This window comes from Leptidea sinapis, chromosome 15 (assembly GCF_905404315.1).
Source record: "Leptidea sinapis chromosome 15, ilLepSina1.1, whole genome shotgun sequence".
Lineage (NCBI taxonomy): Eukaryota > Metazoa > Arthropoda > Insecta > Lepidoptera > Pieridae > Leptidea > Leptidea sinapis.
In genome coordinates this window covers 13,482,124-13,496,507 of record NC_066279.1, presented here as the reverse complement: position 1 = coordinate 13,496,507, position 14,384 = coordinate 13,482,124, and the positions used below count along the sequence as shown (strand labels likewise).

The 14,384-nt window shown below is 36.8% G+C and overlaps 4 protein-coding genes across 6 annotated transcripts in view; 2 read left to right on the top strand and 2 right to left on the bottom strand.

The window, feature by feature from the left end:
- The window catches only part of LOC126968314 (uncharacterized), a 512,088-nt gene that overhangs the window by 279,620 nt on the left and 218,084 nt on the right, over window positions 1-14,384 (top strand). The window lies entirely within an intron of this gene.
- LOC126968336 (testis-expressed protein 9-like) overlaps window positions 1-14,384 on the top strand; it is a 36,512-nt gene that overhangs the window by 18,889 nt on the left and 3,239 nt on the right. The window lies entirely within an intron of this gene.
- LOC126968318 (cytochrome P450 6B2-like) lies at window positions 4,120-9,313 on the bottom strand. The gene is made up of 3 exons (XM_050813268.1): window positions 8,199-9,313; window positions 7,054-7,307; window positions 4,120-4,771 (listed from the first exon to the last, which is right to left on the bottom strand). Exons 1-3 carry the CDS (start codon window positions 9,311-9,313, stop codon window positions 4,593-4,595), a joined length of 1,548 nt encoding a protein of 515 aa, XP_050669225.1. The 3' UTR covers window positions 4,120-4,592.
- LOC126968328 (cuticlin-4) overlaps window positions 12,446-14,384 on the bottom strand; it is a 104,445-nt gene continuing 102,506 nt past the window's right edge. For all 3 annotated transcript variants that reach the window (XM_050813289.1, XM_050813287.1, XM_050813288.1), the window contains exon 10: window positions 12,446-13,707. In XM_050813289.1, coding sequence (XP_050669246.1) covers window positions 13,510-13,707 — 198 coding nt within the window. In that variant the 3' untranslated portion in view covers window positions 12,446-13,509. The remainder of the gene's footprint in view (window positions 13,708-14,384) is intronic.

Sequence of the window (14,384 nt, the reverse complement as noted above, 5' to 3'; positions counted from 1 at the left end):
GACAAAGAACGGTTAATGCAGAATGGTATGCTAGCATTTGTTTGCCACAAGTCGTTTCTGAACTCCGGAAAGAGAACTGCAACCGCCGCATCATCCTCCATCACGACAATGTGAGTTCTCACACCGCGCACAGAACAACAGAGTTTTTAGAGCAAGAAAACATAGAATTATTAGACCGTCCGCCGTACAGCCCCGACCTAAGCTGTAATGATTTCTATACTTTCCCTAAAATAAAGGGTAAATTGCGTGGTCAGAGAATTTCATCACCTGAAGAAGCTGTGGACGCCTACAAAACGTCCATTTCGGAGACCCCAACTTCCGAATGGAATGGTCGCTTCAATGATTGGTTCCATCGTATGGAAAAATGTGTCAAATTTCGCGGAGAATACTTCGAAAAGCAATAAATACATTTTTAAATAGTAATGTTGTGTCACTTCCTTGATTCCCGAAATTTTCAGTGCCGCCCTGGTATAACGTTGTATTTTATTTGTAAAATAATATTTTTAGGGTCCTACGATGTAAAAATAACAGCTGTTGTCTTTATAAGTTCTTTTAATAACAGAAATTAACAATATTAGAATATACTGCAGAAACTAAGGTACATAAGCAACTAAATATTTTTTTAACAAAATGCAATTTCTAAAGAATATTAATTTATTGTGAAAGATTAGGATAATTTAATACAAAGTATGGCCTCCTCTGCTATTCAGAACTTGTCGGCACCGATGTTTATGTCATCTTGTGGTATTCGCTCCCAATGGAATTGTAGCAAATCCTTCAGCTGTTGGATTGTTGTCACTCCGTCCAAGTCCTTCATACACGTCTCTGGAGCATGTCCCATGCATGCTCGATGGGGTTGAGGTCTGGGGATTGTGAAGGCCAGGGCAATACCCGGACGTTCCTCTTTGCCAAGTATTGACTGGTTCGCCGAGCTGTATGTGAACGCACATTGTCATGCATTAACGTAAAATCAGAGCTTAAGGTTTGTGCAAATGGATGGACATCAGGTCTGAGAATATCCTCAACGTAATTTTCCGCGTTCATGTTTCCATTTACAAAAACGAGCTCAGTTCGCCTGTTCTTCATAATAGCTGCCCATACCATAACTGTTGAGCCGCTGTATGGATGAACTTCCTGAATGCCCTCAGGTGCCTTTCTGTATTTCCGAGCCGACGGTACACTGGCACCCTTCTTGTATCAGGCCTAAACCCGAATCGCGACTCATCGGAAAGCATAATTTTATCCCATTGTTCCTGGGTCCATGTTCTGCGTTCCCTACACCATTCATTTCGACGAGCGCGATTCCCGTGACGTATCGGTGGGCACCTAATTGGGCGTCGAGCTCGTAGGCCGTACTCATGCAGTCGATTTCGCGTAGTTTGGGGACTTACATCAACACCACTTGGATTTTGTAGCTTCAAACTTATCTCTCGAGCGGTTAACATCGGCTGGCGTCTTGCAGTCAGTTGTATGTACCGGTCTTGCCGAGTGGTTGTACTCCTTTTACGGCCTGAATGCTGTTCAGCGGGATCCCTTGTATTATTGTAGCGCTGCCAAAGACGACAAATAACACTTCTATGAATGCCAAAATGTCGAGATACCTGAGATTTATTACTGGGAGCTTGCAACATCCCTACAGATCTTTGCATTTCATTTGCCGTCAAATGACGTCGCTCCATGACGATGTCCATGATGAATTCGAATCGATATTAAGAGTAGAAAACCCAGCAAGTATTCTTAAAAAAATCAATGTAAGTAAGGCCACATAGTTCGACGGACAGATGGCCGTTGGGGCAGTAAAGTCCTCGAATGGCGACCACGTACTTGAAGACGCAGTGTTGCTAGGCAGACAAGATGGCCGACGATTTGGTCAAGATCGGAATTCGTCGGATGAGGGCAGCGCAGGACCGATCGTCGTGGAAATCTTTGGGCCTCCCCCAAAGATTTCCACTCCTTTGTCCAGCAGTGGAAGTTCCGGCTGATGATGATGATGATACGGTTATTAGTTACAATTTTATTTCACTAATAAAATTATACAACGTAGAAAATTGTTATCGTTTATTTAACTGGGCTAAAATAAATTATCGTACAGTTCGTCATATCCTACTTAAAACTAATTAAAAAGATAAAAAATAATTGAAACTACTTTATCACCTATTATTGTCCAGAATCCTTATCACGTGTACAGCTGTGTTTTACTATATCAGATTATCAGAACGGATTTACAACAGTATTTAATTGAAGCAAGCGTAGCAAATATGTTGGCCTCAGTGAGTCATACATCTTTGTGCCGTTTGGTGTCGAGACACTTGGCCCGTGGGGCCCAGAGGCGCGGAGAATGTTAAAAATACTATCTTCGCGCCTCAATAAGGCTACTGGAAACCCAAGCGCTCTGGCAGCTACTTCGGTCAACGGAACAGCCTTGCTATCCAACGCGGTAACGCTGCCAGTATTCTTGGTACGCTTCCACGTAATGATAGTCATAGTATTGTAAATATAGTTATAAGATTTGTTTTGTTTAAACTATTATATTTAATTGAATTTGTTAGTAATATTATTAATACCCAACCAATTGAATAGCAAAATATATAACTATTAACACTATAAATTGAAATAAATATTATTTTAAAATACTTCGTCAGGCCACAAATACCATAGACCTTAGATCATTTATACGTCTAGATAGACTGTGACAGATGTGAAAACGTCGAAAAAAATTGAGGTTGATAGTTAACCTCTATTTTGAACAATGCACACACACTCTCAAAGTGACATACAAATCGTGAGTGTAAGACGTAGCTTGTCACGCACAATAAAGTAATAAACCTGTCCTATTTTCAACGGTTAACTAGGAGCAAGAGGCTCTATCTAGACGTATAAATTATCTAAGCCATAGACGACATAGAATACATTAGCGTATAGATGACCTGACAGCTCCATAATGCGCGACCAATTTTGATAGGTCAATGTGTGCGTTTGCTTGTTTATAATATTGAAAATAAATACGAACCCCCTTATTCATAATGGTCCGCTAACTTTAAACAGCCGCTTAGGAGTGTTTTTCTCATTCTGACTTAGGTCAATAGAAGAAGACAGAGTGAGAATTAACAATGCTTTAAGTTAGCAGACTATTATGAATAGGGGGGTAAGGAGCTATTTCCAAGCGTGGCTGACTTCTTACGACTTGTCATTCAAAATCGGTTATATTACCAATGGATTCGTTTTCCATCTTGCTGCTTATCCATTACAGATGTTCTTCTCTTTAGCACGCTTTTTCTATACGCTAGTATATCTTAATAACATTAAACATCAGTTTGATGCTATTATTTTTATTCCCTTTAACATGGACAATAAACAACTGGACTCACAATCACGCTCAAAATTTCGTCTATTAGCACAGTTTTCGTTCAGTTGTGTTTCTACCGCGCTTTGAATACAACGCCACGCAATGACAGTGTTCAGTGAAAAACTGTCCACATAACAGCATATCCAAACTTTAAAAGGATGGAGTGTGGTATTTCAGGTAAGTGCCCTTTTAAATTAACAAAATCATGTAACTAACTGGACGTTATTAATCATTTTGCTAAATAATTACATCTCAATTATTAAAACAAAATGTTCTTGTCTCGTGTTCGCGTCCGTCTCTATCGCACCATAATCAAACTTTAAATCAAATTCTTAAGAGCGTATACAATATAGAATTTCATCATTACTGCCAAGAAATAAGGTGTTAATTTGAATGAATGTGTTAATGTTATCTATATAAATTAATGTATACGTATAATAACGCCACTCGGACATTTTTTGACGACCTATTAATAGGCGATTGGGAGTTTAGTTGCTTATTGTAATGTCAGTTCGACTTCACCACATTTTCTACTTTCCTAAACCAAATGTACTACGAGTCCGGTACCCAAATCAATCAAAAACTATTCCGATGAATTTATAACCTCCTCTTTTAAAAGTCGGTTAGAGTCGATGTACGTATATACACAACAATATTGAGAACACCCCAATACATGAGTGTTTTGTTTTACCTATCACTGTAAAGATAGGGATTTAAGTATTTTCGCTTTATTTTATGCAGAACTAGCTGACCCGACAGACATTGTTCTGTCAATAAACGGTTCGAGAGATATGTAAATGCGTGGGTGAGTGCGTGGGTGGGATCGCAACACGACAAACTATATATGTAAACAATCCTTGAGCTTCAATGAATCTATTACAAAAGATTTCATTGGGCTCGGTCGAATAGTTTAGGGGTTTTAAGGGAACATACAAACATACATTCTCTTTTATATATATAGATTAGAACACGTATAATATATACATTAAAAGACTCTTTAAGCGAGAATATAGTAAATGTTGTAAAATGTAGTTGTGGATCTGTATTAACTATCATTATTACTCTGTGGCTAAGACAACTGTATGGTTCTTGCAACATTATCTGTGGTGATCATATGTGTAATGGACGCTTTGAGTTTGGACTTTATTTAAAATACTTCATATAATAAAACTGGATCTTTGATTTAATAATACTACAGCAAGTATTCATTTCAGCGCTCTCAGCCGTGGTATAAATCATTCAATATTTACTGAACTTTCTTTCTCCTTGTCAACGCAAGCGGAAGGCCGCCTAGAACATTCTGTATGATAGTGGATGTCGGATCTATAGAGGGGTATCTCTTAGTGCTTTTGGATGGAGAGACAGAAAAATGTCTGAGAAGAGCGGCAACGCCGGCTAAAGACTGCATGATCCCAAGACGCTCACCTGAAAACATAGTTTTATTATTATTACTCTTTAAGTTTCTACTAAGCATTATATTTCTGCTATTTCTATTATAAAAGAAAAACTTATTTAATCGCCCAAAATTTTAGAAGTTGAAAACTTTAGCCGCGTTGGGCAATTTTTGGAAAATCTTATGGGTTCACTTACGTCACCGATATGCATAAGACTGTCGCACGCGATAAATAAATCATTAAAAAAATATTGATGACAAATATATTATAATATAGTTAAGACACTTTTGGATGTGTGAAATCTTATGCATGAAATAAATACTTAAAGCAGTATATCTGTATTTATACGGCCGACGTTTTTAAAAACAATAACATTTCAAATTTTAATACTAATAGTTCTAAGTTTTCACTTCCATCGGCAGTCTCTAAATTGCCTAATTTTTTTCGTCCATCGATCGCATGTCAGAAGACAGCAGGCCGAGCAGTAGGAATAGTTAGGTTAACAGATTTGAGTGAGCTCTGTTCTGTGCTCTTGTTCCAGAGAGGGAGTGTGGGTTGGAACCCCACACCTGACAAAAAAATTTTTTTTATGAAAAATATAATATTTGTAATAATTTCTTTTTTATTCGATTATTTTACTGATATTAAAGTTATTTTGTGAAACAAAATTTTACTTGCATCGTGGTTTCATAAGACCAAAAAATAACTGTCAGCAAGGTATACCTATGTTATTAATCGAAATATACAGTTGAAATTTTAAGTGTTATTGCCGCTATAACAATAAATAATAAAAATCAGTTTATGATTATGACGCCATCACTATCACGATTCATGCAATTGGAATGAAATATTGGCATTAAATTAATATACTATTATATCGTGAGTAGCATAATAATTACAACGTTAAAGTTCCGAGATGATAAAAGTTTAAAAACATAAATAATAATCAAGATTGCGGCTTCAAAATGGCCGCCGTGCAAAGGAGATCGCCAAACTCCCATCTACTTTGGGCCCAAGCTGTACAGCGATAATTCTTACCTAATGAATTTATGTATTTTATATATTTCATGATTTAGATTCTCAAAGATTTTTTTTTAAATTCTATGGGTTTTACAAGAAAAAAATATTTTTGAAAGGGTTAGGTTAGGTTATACTACACGTGTCAAGGGTGTGCGAAAGCGTTTCTGCAGCCCAGCTACCGGGCGACGATACGAAAACCGTGGGATTTTAGGCGGTAGGAGTCCGATATAAGTATTATTATGACTTTGGTGAGGTGCCATGACGATTATTCCACATCAAAAAAGGTTATACTTCACGTATCAAATACGGAACAACGAAAAGATTTGCTCCACAAAAGTATATTTAATGCTGCACTAGATCTCTAATGCAGTTGGTGTTCAATAAAAAAAAAAGTTAAGCATAACTTATTATGTATAAAAATAGGGATGTGAATAATATCAAAATAAATAAGACATCAGAAAAAAATCTAGTATTTTTTCATGTAAGTGGCATTTGTGTACAGTTTAGGCCCAATTTTGGCGATCTCATTTAAAAAGAAAAAATATTTAACAAGAAGTGGCTAAACAAATGTACGAAAAGCTTTTGAGTTTAGAATTAATAGTTAAGAATTTATGGAACTGTGTTTATATCTGATTAGGTACTGTTAAGTACCGTAAAAATGAAGTAATTATTTTTTGCATCGTAATAACCTAACTAACACCGTCAAACAATAACACAAACAAATGAAATAATAAACTCACAACTATAAATCATGTTTGTATTTCGACCAGGTTAGACCAAATCAATGCCAAGTGATAAGACTGTGGTCGTTGGATGGTGCGCCGCATAATAAGCAAAAATGGAAAAGGGAGCTAAAAAGTCCCAATCATATCCAAGATGATGAGTTATAAGCATTATGTTGTTTATAAAGGTGTTTTTTAAATTAAAGAATTGAAAGTTAGAGTTTCCCTGCGAGATCTAATCAGAAATGAGGAACACCGTAGAAGAACCTAAGTCACCGACACAGCCGAAATGATTGCGAAACCAAAGTGGCAGTAGGCAGGGCACATAGTTAGATGGATAGATGGCGGTTGGGGTAGTCCTCGAATGGCGACCATGTACCGGAAGACGCAGTGTTGGTAAGCCCCCCACAAGATGGACCGACGATCTGGTCAAGGTTGCCGGAATACTTTGGATGAGGGCAGCGCAATATCTATAATCGTGGAGATCTTTGAGTGAGGCCTTTGTACAGCAGTGGACCTCTTCCGGCTGATATGATGATGATGATGAATGCTAGGTGCTTCTCATACGTACCTATACAAGATCTGGGCCCGTCTCCAAATGGCATATAAATACTCTTAGCCAACTTATCAGCATTGTCAGGATGGAACCTCAACGGCTTATACGACTTCGGGTCTTCAAAAAAGTTCTCATCAGCGTAGAAAGCTTGAGTTGATATCACGATGCCAGTGTAGGGTTCTACTGTTAAGTCGGTGCCAGGAAATGTGTATTTCGTTGATGTTTTGCGCATTAAAAATCCCGGTGAAGCAAAGACGCGATTGCTTTCCCTAAAAAATAAAAGAAATTATTATACAATTGCTCAGGGAGAAAGTATCTTCGCATTTTAAATAAAAACTCCCCGGTGATTTTAAATAAAAATCGATGCAGCACCGATGCGCGGGGAAAGTACAAAGTACTTAATACCTACGGTTCTCAATAGGCCTACTGGAAACCCAAGCTTATGATAAATAGCTATTTAGGCCAACGGATCATCTTAGCTATCTATAACTGATGATCTTAGCTAATATAACGCGGAAATACGACTATTCTTGGGTACAGCTCCTTGTACTGATAGTTTTTGAATTACACATATGACGAATGAAGGCAAAAGAAAGCTATGGAAGGACTGAGAATCTTCAATCAGGGTTCTCTGAACGACCGCGACGTAAAACGAATTTGAGCTTATTTGTAAAATTCAATTTGGCCACTGTGCAAAATTCCTACAAATTTCATAATAATTGTCATCGTAACAATATTGTGTATATTATTTCGAAGGTTCCCATGGTTACTGAGAATGGATTCGGGACCATATTTACAAGCCATGATAGCCGCTACACAAAATTGTGATTTCAACAATATGGATACCGTTTGCAAGATTCTCGAAGGGGCAGAAAAACATTTGGGATCATTTTTAAAACCCAGTATAGCTACCGTGGAAAACTGGATTCAACAATTATTATGGAAAAGGTTATTATAGTAAAAGCAAGCAGTTGGTTACCTTACCTGTCTGAAGAGCCAAAATAGAATTAATATTTCTGATAAAAGTTCGTGCCAGACCTCAGGTCATCTGTCGAATCTACCCTGAACCCTCAGGCCCTTGGACAACAATAAAGATTCGTGTCGTCGTACTCTGAGTCGTCTATATCCCAAAGGGAATAGTTAGGTACTAATTTACTTACTTGTAAGCCATCTCTAAATATTTCATGTCCTTCACAGCATCGTAGGAAAGCTTGCCATCATATTTTGCCAAAACATCGTCAATTTCCTTTTGTACTTTTTCTTGTTCATCTGGGTGAAACGCCAATTGATGAAGAAGGAAACTACTTGAAGACGACGATGTTTCAAATCCAGCAGCAAAGAATATAAACACTTGAGCAGCTAATAACTTGTCATCCAGTTCTAACTCTACAATTTTAGGTGTTCCATCAGGATTTCTCTTGTCCACAGACTCTCCAACCATTTTGCCTTTTTGCTTTAGCTCCAACATCATATCTATAAAATCGTTTCTACCCGATGGCATATAATTCCTTTGCCTCATAATTTGTTGCACTAAGGAGACAGTTTTTTTTTCAATCTCGGGAGCGAAAAAGTACAGGTTTTTAAGTATATCAAAATTCGGGAATGTTCTTTTTAGCAGGTGTACTAGAATGTCTCTGGTTGTATATTGAAATATACGTTTTCCTAGCTTTCTAAAATCTGAATTTTCGTCATCCAAGGATTTGGAATCAATGCCAAATCCACACGCGCCGATGAAATCTGTTGTATATCTTGCCATCAGGTCTCTTACGTCTACTTCTACTCCAGTGTCAGCGATATTATCAATAATTTTCAATAACCTCTCTGTTCGTTCTACGATAAGAGGAAACATGGCTTTCAATTTCGCGCTCGAGAAAGCAGGAGTCATTCTTTGACGCAGTAGCTTCCAAGCGTCACCGTCTACTGTAAACAAATTCTTTAGAAGAGGCTCTTTATCCTCCTTATGGGGGCTAACACCTCGACGATGAAAGTGCTTGAAATCTGTTACCAATATTGTCTTTACCAGTTCAGGGTCCCTCACAAGAAGTGCTGGGTTGTTCGACTCGAAGTATCCAACGAATTTTTCCCCTGGGTACCTGTTGTGTAGCTCCGCAAATCTCTCGGACAAGCTGTGCTTATTGATAATATGGGTAAGGTTACTGCCGAAGAATATGATTGGTTCATCATATTTTATACCCTTCTTCTTCCAATAGTTGAAATTTCTAGTGCCGTAGAAGTACACAGCGATCAGAAATGCGGCGAACACTAGGAGAAACATTTTGTTACTAAAATTTGTTCAAATTATATTTATTAATGAGGTGATAAGTTATTAACGTGATAAAATTATCATTAGGATTTGAATTTGATAAGGAATTTCATACATAGAGTATATCAGAGCATTGTGTAACTTTTTTTAGGCCATTTGCATTGAAACATTGTATTTCAACGTCTATTAACCCGTTCAGACTCTACCAAGGTCAAAGTCATACATTAAAGTGCTATGTTTAATTATTTAATTTTTCACAAGACCGTGATTCTAATAAATTTCCCAAGATTATTTAATCATGTAATTTAATTATTGCATCGAATGCAGTATACATTTATAGTAGTCTCTTTTATTCGGCTAATCTAAATCAACATGCAAAAAAAATTACTTAAAATTAAGAAAAATACTTAACGTGATACAAAATTTTGCCAGTTAACCATTTAAACATATAACAGGAAATCGATTGTAGGGTGTCTTAATTCTAGCGTAACTTCATACTAGAGCGCTGGAATCTACGGGTGGTAACAAACACACATTTTACACGGCCGCTAGGCTCTCTTGGAAAGGCAAAACTATTGACTGGTCGCTGTTCGAATTAAATTAACTGCGCCGCGCCGTCCGCGTCGTCAATCTTTTTTTATGTACCAAACCTAGCGCTGAGTTACGCTACTGTACCATCACTTGTATTGTGCCACTGTTTTACTACACGCTCAATTAAAATAAGCACAAGAATTCACACCCCTACGTTAAATTGTTGAACACATAGCTTGATACTTTTGACAACTAACGCCTAAGAAGTTTCGTGTTTTTTTAGTTGAAACGCCAATTATAGGGTTTAGTTTACTACTGTTATACAGATAATGTTATACTTCATGGACGGGCACATGAGTATAGTGATGTGCCACGATTTTTACATTAATCGAATATATAAATATACGCATAATATTATTATGTTCTTTATTGGCAAAATATCTTTATTAACAGTATCTACGGATTGCGGGTTAGCTCTCAGCAGCTGAGAGCGATAACAGCTGATACGTATTCAGTATTCAGAATGAAAATCAAAAATAGTATCTATTGGCTCCAAGACTGATCATTTTGTCAGTTGTATTATCATTTTACAGTGTAGTAGTGCATTTTGTAACAAAGATTGAGTTCAGACTCCGCACCGTTAGTGCATTGTAAAGATACGTTTTTTTATCTTAATTCGATGATCAAGATTGCGATCATCATCATAAGCCGGAAGACTTCCACTGCTGGACAAACCTCCCCTAAAGGTCTCTATGACGATCGGTCCTTCATCCAACGTTTTCCAGCGATCTTGACCAGATCGTCGGTCCGTATTGTGCCTACCAACACTGTGTCTTCCGGTACGGGTCACCATTCGAGGACTTTGCTGCTCCATCGGTCATCTGTTTGTCGCACTATGTGCCTTGACCATACCATTTCAGTTTCGCGATCTCCTCATTTCTGATTCAATCTCGTAGGGAAACTCTGAGTTTAGCCCTCTTTATTGTCCTCTGAGTGACTTTGAGCTTAATTATTTCTCATGATGAATGATTTGGGCTCAATTCAAAGGGGTATTTTTTACCAATATACCTTTTTTATGGAAGAAAAGAACGAAGGAGCGTACGGGTCACCTGATGTTATGTGATCACGCTTACATTCTTTTGCAACATAAAGCATATAATTATAAAATGATAACTGAGTCGAATCTATTAAATATTTTTGGAAAATCTTATTGATATATACGTATTAGTATGTCAAAAAAGTAGTTAAACGTTCCTAAAAAGCTAACAGCTGCATTTGTTCTCGAAAATCAGCCGTGTTTAATTGGTGCGAACTATACTTAAACTCATGAGCTACACTTTGACTTAAAGTTTGATTTGCTAGCTTCACATAAGCAAAATGTATAATCAGTAAAGTCAAAAGCAAACCAGAAAAAAAAAATACAAAACTATATATGACAATAAATAATGAAAGCTGCATATTTTAATTTGCTATCATATTTATATAAGAATTTATGAAGGCCTTTGATCGTTTATGGCACAAGGTGTTTCTCTCAAATGTCTCCATCATTTGGGCTTCCCTAGATTTTATTGAAGTGGACCTCCAGCTTCCTCACAAGGTGCAGTATACAGGTCGTTGTTGACGGTTATTGCTCGAACCCGAAGCCCGTAAACACTGGATTGCCCCAAGGCTGTGTGCTATCTGTTACACTGTTTCTTCTGAATATCAATGATATGTTGAACACCCGCAACATTCATTACTATGCCGACAAAAGTACTGGTGATGCGGTATGTGGATACTGCTATATATGGCCATGCAGTTCTCTCTCGATGAATTCGTCGACCAGAAGAAACTTGTGTATTCTATCGGGTTCTCTCGTGAGAAGGTCGCGGAATGAGGTACAATGAAAGGCAATACAAAATTGAAATATGTTCAAGAGGGTGCAATTACCATAATTATGACCCTTTAATTCTATATGCTCTAAAAAACAATATAGGCAGCCTAAAATTACCATGCCGGCCGTAGGGTTATTGTTTCTTCCAGCATTGACCTTGTATTAACAAAAAGCATTTTCAAAGTATTAGGCTGAGATCTATAGAGCATTACTACCTTCTACTGTCAGTAATCTGAAGCTGTCCCAATATACCCGATAACTCATTCTTATCGCCAGTTCACTATAGGTAAGCTGTCTATCTGAGCCCTCCCATGCTTTCGAGCATAAATTGAACTGACGCGTGAATTGCAATTTCCATACAAACTTCTATCTCTACGTCGTCAACGATAGTAACGATTTTTTATCTCAAGTAGGCCACAACCGGAGATAGACTGGATATTGGGAACGGCCGTTAGTAGAGCCACTCTTAAGTCTGTTATTCATCATATTATAACCAAATTATGATAACCCCAAAAAGGGGTCATTATTATAACCTAGAATACAGAACAATACCTACTGCTAATGTCCGACGCGCGGTAATGTATGGAGCGGTGGTAGATGAGCGGGGGGAGGGGAGCGGGCGGGAAGGAGGGTGGATTTTGGACACAATGCGCTGCGTATAAACGTGATGGAACACTTCATGGTCAACAACTCTGTATGGTTCGTTCTGTATTCTGACTTATACACTAAATTAAACACAATTTTGTTTTTCAAGTCAGTTTATTTGTTAAAAAAATTCGTACACGCACCTTGCTGATATCGTTCCAGAACCCCATTGTTGTGAAATTACATGTTAAATACAATGAAGTAATTATGAAACACATATCAGTATTCGTTGTAACAACTAAAGCAAAGCAAGCACAATTAAATATAGCACCTATATGGACGGATACTTATTGCGATCTTAGTTAATAGTTTATATTTATGGCATCTAGTAACACTGTTGACAGGCTTGACAGCTGTCAACTTTGAGATATTGAACACCCATAGCTCATACATGACGTGTTTTATTAAAATCACAATTGCCTTGTGTCTCAAACTTAGACTCTAATTTGATAAATATTTCTGTAAAAAAGCGTTAAACTACAATATTATTAGTAGTAATATTATATAAAATATACATTCAAATATATGTTTTGGATAATAGTGCCATCTATTGAACAAATATATGACATAGTAACGACATACATGGACAAACAATTCTTGTAGAAAGACTGAGGAGTTCCATTTCATATTGAATTTTACATATATTAAACGTATTTTCCCACCACCATGAACCGTTTAAAGTAAATACAAATCATAGTGATAAAGCATAAATAAAATATTTAAATAAAGCTTCATTAAAATATTGCATTTTGACTAAGATCTCTTTCCCGTAGAGAATTAATCTGAGCATAGTAAGTTATAGCCAATTATTATGGCATCTATTCTAATATATTTACGTCCTGTAAGGCAACCTTTTATAATCACTTAAAACTACTGGACGGAATGCAATATTATCACAATCGATTTAAATTTTCATGGTATAGAGCCTAAAATTAAATAAAACTAACTTACAAAATGACTGAAACGTTTTTTATCAAACACAACGTTAAAATAATTATTGTAATTTATTAATTCGTTGTCTATAATCACTACTATTTATCAAAAGTGTGCTGAATAGCGCCATCTATTGGTACTATTAATAATTAGTTTGATTAAATGGCGAAAGTACAATAACTTATTACAAACGACATGCTACGCATGAAGTATTTAATGATCGACTTTAGCTTGTATGAGAGTAACCCGTGTTTGTATAGGGGCCACTGTATAAAGAACTGCCTGTCCTGGAGTACGTTTTAGGGTTCCTTCTCTTTGCTAAAATGAATCCTATTGCAGCTATGACGCATATCATCAATATGATTCCAGCTACGCAGATACCGATGGCGAAGTTGCGATGCGAAATGCAGATTTCATCTTCTTTCTGTAAAGTATGTGAAGTGCGATTAGTGGTTACAAGCGTTAGATGGCGTCAAATCAAAATCTTAATATGTATAAATCTCGTGTCACAATGTTTGTCCTCAATGGACTCCTAAACTAATGAACAGATTTTAATGGGGATTACTTCATGGAGTGCAGTTTGGTCCAACTTGAGAGATAGGATAGTTTTTATTTCGATTTGGGACCCATAATTATTTTTATTTTCAATATTTGTTTTGTATGGACATATTTTCTATGAGAGAATTTAGTGACGCACGGTTTGACAGTTCCGCTGTGAAACAATTTCATTATAACAACGGAGCATTTTTTACGAAATAATTCTTGATGTTTTGAAATATTATTGGCAAATTCCTTTAAAACAGTATTTTTTTTTATTATCTACAGAACAACGTCTGTCGGGGCAGCTAGTTAAAAATATAAATTGTAATTAATCTATTATTAATGACATGTGATCACCGTTGCCCACACTTGCAATACCAGAGAAATCACGGAGGCCTTGTTGGTCTTTTAATTTCATACGAATACATTATATTGTTAACAGGGGCGTGCTTTGGTTTTCCATTTAACTAGTCGAAGTTAAGCCAGGAGATTGCTTACCGTAGGTATTTAGTAAAATTTTTGAGTGGGGGTTCAATAGAAGTTTGGTTATAAAATAACAGA

Coding starts and splice junctions, on each gene's coding strand:
- LOC126968318 (XM_050813268.1), bottom strand. CDS start 9,313: ATGTTTCTCCTAGTGTTCGCCGCATTTCTGATCGCTGTGTACTTCTAC. Junction 7,308..8,198: donor TATTTAGAGATGGCTTACAA/GTAAGTAAATTA, acceptor TTTATTTTTTAG/GGAAAGCAATCGCGTCTTTG. Junction 4,772..7,053: donor CGGGCCCAGATCTTGTATAG/GTACGTATGAGA, acceptor CTATGTTTTCAG/GTGAGCGTCTTGGGATCATG.